Raw genomic sequence first — 7,062 nt, 5'->3', positions numbered from 1 at the left:
GGAAGGCGTCTTCCCAGAAGACAGATCGGTGTGTCCTCACCAGAGGAGGAGGAGGACACGGCAGTGGCCGACGCTGCCATCGGAGCTGCTGCCCCGCTCCAGGGCCTGGGGGGTCCCTGGGCCCCCTGGGGCGGGGGGTCCACGGGGGAAGGCACGAGATGAGGTGACGGCCGTGGGGCAGAGGAGGCATTTGCTGCGGGGAGCCCAGTGCCGGGGTGATGCCGTGGGGGCGATGCCGGCGTGCGGCGATCCCGGTGCGCGGCGGTGCCGACCCGTGGCAATCCCGGCGTGCGGCGATGCCGGTGGCAAGCGACAGCCCTGGGAGGGAGAGATCCCCATCAAGGGACGCTGCGGTGCAGCAAGTGGGTACCCACCCACCAGCCCAGAGCCTCCCTGCTCCCCCCTCACCTTCCAGCCCGGAGCTCCCGGCCCCGGCTCGGCTTTGTGGAGGTCCGGCAGGTGGGTCGTGGCCCGGGGCTGCCCCACGGGCTCCAGGGGGTTGGCGGTGAGGAACAGTCTGGAAGCGGCGCCGGGGCAGAGGAGCCCATCCCCCCGCCACGGGCAGTGCCGGGGTCAGATCCGGAGCAGGGCCAGGAGCACCAGTGCCAGGCACGGCGTGCAGGGCTGCGGTGGGACCGCGGTGCCCCGCGCAGGCACAGCGTCTGCCAGGGCAGGAGCGGTGGTCAGGGTGAGCTGGTCCCCGGGCCCTCACCACCCCTTGGCCCCCCTGTACTCACCCTCGGGCCCCTTGACACCCCCTGGCCCCCCTGTACTCACCCACGAGCCCCCTGATACTCCCTGGCTGCCCCGTACTCACCCTCGGGCCCCCCACGCCCGTGGGGCTGCGAATTGGGCACCTCTGTCACCGGCTCCGGTGCTGAAACAAACCCCACCAGTGTCAGGGAGCGGCTCCCCTGGGCTCCGTGGCATCGCCCCCGAGGCGCCGGTACCCCCTCCACGGGGACGGGGCTGCCCCGGGGGCGGGGGAGCCCCCGGGTTTTGGGGCACAGTTCCCCCCGGGTTTTGGGGCACAGTTCCCCCCGGGTTTTGGGGCACAGTCCCCCCCAGCCCCACTCACTGGTGTCTCGGCAGCAGACGGTGACGCGCAGCTTCAGGCAGCGCCCGGCGCTCTCGGGGCTGGGGACGGCTGGGCAGGGTGGGGGGATCAGCGGGGACCCCCCGGCCCGGCCCCCCCGGCCCGACGGGACCCCCCGACGGCGGGTCAGCGCGGGCCTGGGGCGCCCCCTCCCGGCGCATTGAGGGAACGGCACCCCCCGGGTGCCCCCACCCCGCAGCGTCCAGACCCCACCCTGCATCCCGAACCCGTGGGTACCCAGAACCCCCCACCCCGGGTACCCTGAACCCGCAGCATAAAGACCCCCTCCTCACACACCCCGAACCCAGGGGCATCCAGACTCCCCCCCCCCACCTTGCCCCAGGCACCTCGAACCTCAGGGGCACCCCGACCTCCTTGTGCCCCCAACCCGGGGCATCCAGAAACCCCGAACCCGGGGGCACCCCGACCCCACTATGTGCACTCTGACCCCATCGTGCCCCCACCCCGGGGAATCCAGACACCTCCAGCAGCCCACCTTCCTATGCACCCCCCACCCCAAGGCATCCCACACCCCAAACCCGGGGCATACAGACCTCCCCACCTCAGGCGCCCTGAAGCCAGGAGCACCCCAACCCCCTGCTATGTACACCCTGACCCCCTTGTGCCCCCATCCCGGGGGCATCCAGACACCCCCTGCACCCTGAATTCAGGGCATCCAAACCCCCCTCGTGCACCCCAACCCCCTCGTGCAACCCGACCCCAGGGAATCCAGACACCTCCTGTACCCTGCTTTTCCATGCATCCCCCACCCCAGGGCATCCAGACCCCCACCCTACACCCCAAACCTGGGACACCCTGACCCCCTTGCGCCCCCACCCAGGGCATCCAGAACCCTCCTGCAACCCAACACCCTCATGCCCCCACCCAGACACCCCCTGCACCCCGGGAGCATCCAGAAAGCCCCTGTGCCCTGACCCCCTCATACCCTCACCCAGGGCATCCAGACACCCCCCGCACCCCACCTCTCATGAACCCCTCACCCCAGGGGATCCAGAACCTCCCTGAATGCCACACCCCTCAGAACCCCACATCCCAGGGCACCCTGTACACCCCTGCACCCCGACCCCTTATGCCCCCATCTTTGGGGCATCCAGACCTCCCTGCACCTCAACCCGAGTCATCCAGACTCCCCCTGCTCCCCCCAACCTCAGTGGGGGATCCAGATCCCGCGTGTACCCTGACCCTCCCTTGTGCCCCAAACCCACTTCCATGGGGACCCTGGGGGGCTGCACCCAAGCCCCCTGACATGCTCTGGCCCCGGGGGGCTGCACGCAGTGCCCCAGTGTGCCGTGACCCCGGTGCAGCCCCCCACGGCACCCGGGGGGCACTCACAGATGTAGTAGTAGGTCTCCCCCGGCTGGAACTCGAAGCCGAGCGAGAAGGGGGTGAAGCGCTGGATCTTCTCGGAGAAGCGGACGGGCCCGAAGGGCGCCCGGGGCCGGTTGCACTCCCAGCGCTTGAAGGCACCGGGGGTCTCGTAGCAGCCGCGATAACCCTCCCGGTCCACCATGAAGAGCGTGAAGGTCTCTGCCCGGCCGGCGGGCACGGCCCCCTCGTAATGCGGGCAGTAGATGTCCAGGTAGTCATTGATGGCCACCTGGATGGAGTAGTCGTCCCGCAGGAACCTGCCGGGCGGGACGAGCCGGGAGGTTCGCCGGGAGGGGTGTCCCGCTGCCCCCCCGGCCCCGGCGGAGCAGGGGGCTGGGCTTCCCCCCAAAACAGAGACCGGACACCGCCCGCGCCACGCAGCCAGGCATCAGCTCGGATTAGCCGCAGGCCGCTGGAGCTGAATGGGCTCGGCCACCGCGGCCGGAGGCGGGGGGAGAGCCACGCTGCCCGGGCACAAAGCCCCTCGCCCCAGGCACCCGCCTCGCCGCTGATCGGACATGACACCCCGGTGGGGGGCCGTGCGGCGGGGACGCTCCCGCACCGGCTCGGCGCTGGCAGGGGGCGGTGGCCGGGGCAGGGGGCACGGGGGGGGGGGCTCTGGCAGCAGGAAGGGCAGGGGAGGGGGCCCAGCTCAGGCACGGGCAGGATGCAGTGAGCTCACAGCGTGTGCACACACATGTGCACACACGTGCACTGCACACGCTTGGTCCTGGGAGGGTAATGGAGCAGGGGGGGCTGTCAGGGAGACCCCAAGCCCCCTTCATCCACCCCGGTGCAGCCGGCGTTCGTGGACGGCGCAGAGTCCTGGCAGAGACCAGAACGTTCATCACTGGGATGGCAGCACTGGTGGGGGGGGGGGGGCAATCCGGGCCTCTGAGCCCCCCACCGGGCCGGGGGCTACTCGAGGACAGGACGGGGCACAGGCTCGTGCTGACTCAGAGCATCCCACGGGCAACGCTGGCTGGGACAGGCCCAGGCAGGGCCGAGGGCTGCCTGACCCTGCTGAGGGGCACACGGAGCCCCACTTCCCACAGGTAGTGGGGTCCCACCTCTCCCATCCACAGGGAGGAAGCAAGGCAGCAACTGTGCCCCCAGCCCTGCCCGTCATGTGCCCACCTGCCCCAGTCCTGCAGGCCCAGGGCACAGGACCTGCAAGGGGGAGCACAGCCTGCAGGATCTCAGCCCAGCATCCTGACCCTTCCCCCTGCTCCCTGAAGCTGGGAAATACCTAAAATGGAGGAGGCCGGGAGCGGGGACAGGACCGGACCCCAGCCCACCGGTGATGGCAGAGCCCATGGGCAGCACCCCTGGCAGGGGAGGGGCTGGGGTGGCCCCCAGCAGCAGAGACACCCACCATGGGAACACATGGGAACCCCTGACACTGCCACCCACCACCTTGATGCCACCAGAGGATAACCAAAGCTCAGTGCCACCAAGCGCACTCAGGCTCGGCACAGTTGGGTATCACCAGGGACTTGGCAGCACCAGGAGTGCCCACCAGCTTGGTGCCACTGGGGACTTGGTGCCACTGGGATACTCACTGGGGGCCTGGTGCCCCCAGGAGTGCCCACCAACTTGGTGCCAGCGGGAACTTGGTGCCACCAGGGCTGCCCACCGGCGTGGAACACTCAGAACTCAGCGTCACCAGGGGAGACTCACCTGCTCCGTGCCACCCAGGGCTCAGTGCCACCGGCAGTGCCTGGGGCTCAGCACCACCCAGGGAGCTCACTGCCCCGGTGGCACACTGGAGTGCCCTGTGGCTCTGTACCACCCGGGGTTTGGTACCACCGGGGATGCCCAGTGGCTCGGTGCCCCTCAGGGCTCAGCACCCCCAGGGGTTCTCACCAGCTCGGCAACGCCCAGGGCTGCCCAGTGGCCCGGTACCACCGGGGCTCGGTACCACCGGGAGGTACCACCGCGGGCTCGGTGCCGGCGGGGATGCCCAGGGGCTCGGTACCACCGGAGCTCGGTACCACCGGGGCCACTCACCTGCTCAGCACCACCCCGGGGTTCGGTGCCGCCGGGGATGCCCGGGGGGCTCAGCACCGCCGGGAGATGCTCCCCGCCTCGCTCCCACCGGGAGGTGCTCCCCGTCTCGGTAACTCTCCCAGGGGCGCTCGGTGGCCCGGTGGCCGGGCAGCCCCGCCCCCCCGGAGCCCGGAGCCCACCGCCCGCCGCCCCTCCCGCCCCATCCCATCCCGTCCCGTCCCGTGGCGGCGGCGCGGGGCCCGGGGGCTCGGCGGGGCCCGGGGCTCGGCGGGGCCCGGGGCGCACAAAGGCGGCGGGGCCGGCGGGGGCGGCCGGCGGTACCTGGGGTTGCTGCCGTTCCAGTGGACGCCGTGGCGGGTGACGCGCACCGGCGGCGCCCAGAGCAGCGGCGCCCAGAGCAGGAGCCCGAGCAGCGGCGCGGGGCGCATGGCTCCGCCGGCGGCGGGCGGGGGGCGGCGGGGGGCGGCGGGCGGGGCGGCCCCGGCGGGGCTCGGCACGGCCCGGCCCGCCCCGACAACTTCGGGCCAATCCCGCCGCGCCGCCGCCCGGCAACTTCACCGAGTGCCATTAACCCTTGGCGGGCGGCACCGACACCCACCGGCACCGGCACCCACGGGCACCGAGACCGGCGACCCCCCGCCGGACGGTACCGCCGGCATCCAGCGGCAACGGCACCGGCAACGGTACCGGCACCGGCAGCGGCAGCCACGCCTCAATCCGGCAACCCCCCGTACAGCCGACATCCACCGGCAGCGGGACCGGCATCCCTGGCAACTCCTTGGTACCGTCGACATCCATACCGGCACCGAGACTGGCACCGGCACCGAGACCGGCAGACCCCCCCACCCCGACTGGTACCGCCGACATCCATACCGGCACCGGGACCGGAAACCCAGCTGCAATCCAGCTCCTCGCCACCCTCCCGGTACCCTCCCGGTGCCCCCACCCCAAGCCGGCACTGCCTCGGTACCGTGAACATCTACCGGCACCGGGAGCAGCATTGCCCGGGCACCTGGGACTGGCATCCCTGGCACTGCCCGGTACCTCTGGCATCCATGGGCACCATCAGTGGGACCGGCAGCTCCAGCCCAATCCGGCTCCCCGGTACCTCCCACCCTAACCCGGCACTGCCCCGGTACCGCGGACATCGATGGCACCGGGAGGAGAGGCTGCTCCCCGCGCCCACCCTCCTGCTTTGGCCGGGCATCAGCCCCCACTGGCACCAGCACTGGCACCAGCACTGGGTGGGCACTGCGGGGACCACGGAGGACAGTCTGTGCACATGGGGCAGCTCTTGCACACGCGTGTGCCCAGGCCCACCAGGCAGCTCCTGCCCACTTATGTCTGTGCCCACCAAGCAGTTCTTGCACGTGTGTGCTCGAGTGTGGCAGCTCCTGCCCATGCGTGTCCCCCTGCAACCATGACAGCTCTGGCACATGTGTGTCCATCTGTGTGTCAGCTCCTACCCACGTGTGTGTCTCTGCCTGCCAGGCAGCTCTTGCACACGTGTGTGCCCATGTGTGTGGCAGCCTCTGCCCTGTGTGTGTCTGTGCACACAGAGCAGCTCTTACATGTGTGCCCATGCACACATGACAGCTCCTGCCCATGTGTCCCTGCCCACCTGGCAGCTCTTGCACATGTGTGCCCAGGTGTGTGGCAGCTCCTGCCCATGTGTGTTTGTGCACACAAGGCAACCCCTGTCCACACGTATGTCCCTGCCCACTTGGCAGCTCTTGCACATTCATGTGCCCATATGTGTGTCAGCTCCAGGCCATGCGTGTTCCTGCCCATCTGGCAGTCCCTGCACACGTGCTCCTGCCCATGTGTGTTTCTGCACACAAGGCAGCCCCTGCCCACATGTATGTTCCTGCCCACCAGGCAGCTCTTGCACACGTGTGCCCATATGTGTGTCAGCTCCTGCCCACGTGTGTCCCTGCCCTCCAGGCAGCTCCCGCCCACAACTGTGCCCACCGTACAGTTCCTGCACATACGTGTGCCCATGTGTGCAGCAGCTCCTGCCCACACGTATGCCTGAGCCCACGGGGCAGCTCTTGCACACACATGTGCACGTACCCACAGGGCAGCTCCTGCCCATGTGTCCCTGCCCACCTGGCAGCCCCTGCACACGTGTGTGCCCATGTGGGTGGCAGCTCTTGCCCATGTGTGTCCATGCACACAAGGCAGCCCCTGCACACGTGTGTGCCCATGTGGGTGGCAGCTCCTGACCATGTGTGTCTCTGTGCAATCAGGCAGCTCTAGCACACACGTGTGCCCGCGTGCCTGGCAGCTCTTACATAACCATGCACGCAGGGCAGTTCTTACACACACACACACACACGTGTCCATGCAGACTCAGTAGCTCTTGCACACGTGTGTCTGTGCCCACAGAGAGCAGCTCCTGCTCACATGGTGAGCCTGAGCCCATGGGGCATCTTTTGCACATATACCTGCCCACGTATGTGGCAGCTCTTGCACACACATGTGCCTGTGCCCACAGGGCAGCTCCTGCCCACACATGTCAACACCCACCAGGCAGCTCTCGCACATGCGTGTGCTCATGTGTGTGG

The 7,062-nt window shown here is 69.5% G+C and overlaps 1 protein-coding gene across 1 annotated transcript; it reads right to left on the bottom strand.

The window, feature by feature from the left end:
• Positions 1–4,949, bottom strand: EFNA4 (ephrin A4). The gene is made up of 6 exons (XM_051773114.1): positions 4,817–4,949; positions 2,450–2,742; positions 1,079–1,147; positions 818–877; positions 409–662; positions 1–318 (listed from the first exon to the last, which is right to left on the bottom strand). The coding sequence occupies exons 1-5, from the start codon at positions 4,921–4,923 to the stop codon at positions 574–576; spliced, it is 618 nt and encodes a 205-aa protein (XP_051629074.1). The 5' UTR covers positions 4,924–4,949; the 3' UTR covers positions 1–318; positions 409–573.
• Between the last annotated feature and the right edge of the window lie 2,113 nt (positions 4,950–7,062).

The sequence above is a fragment of the Manacus candei genome, unplaced genomic scaffold (genome assembly GCF_025592945.1).
Source record: "Manacus candei isolate 608988 ecotype Guabito, Panama unplaced genomic scaffold, ASM2559294v1 h1tg000166l, whole genome shotgun sequence".
Lineage (NCBI taxonomy): Eukaryota > Metazoa > Chordata > Aves > Passeriformes > Pipridae > Manacus > Manacus candei.
Note: the sequence above shows the minus strand (reverse complement) of the source record. Positions and strands in the feature narration are given on the sequence as shown.

Coding starts and splice junctions, on each gene's coding strand:
- EFNA4 (XM_051773114.1), bottom strand. CDS start 4,923: ATGCGCCCCGCGCCGCTGCTCGGGCTCCTGCTCTGGGCGCCGCTGCTC. Junction 1,148..2,449: donor GGAGACCTACTACTACATCT/GTGAGTGCCCCC, acceptor CACCCTGCCCAG/CCGTCCCCAGCCCCGAGAGC. Junction 663..817: donor CGGGCGTGGGGGGCCCGAGG/GTGAGTACGGGG, acceptor CTGCCCTGGCAG/ACGCTGTGCCTGCGCGGGGC.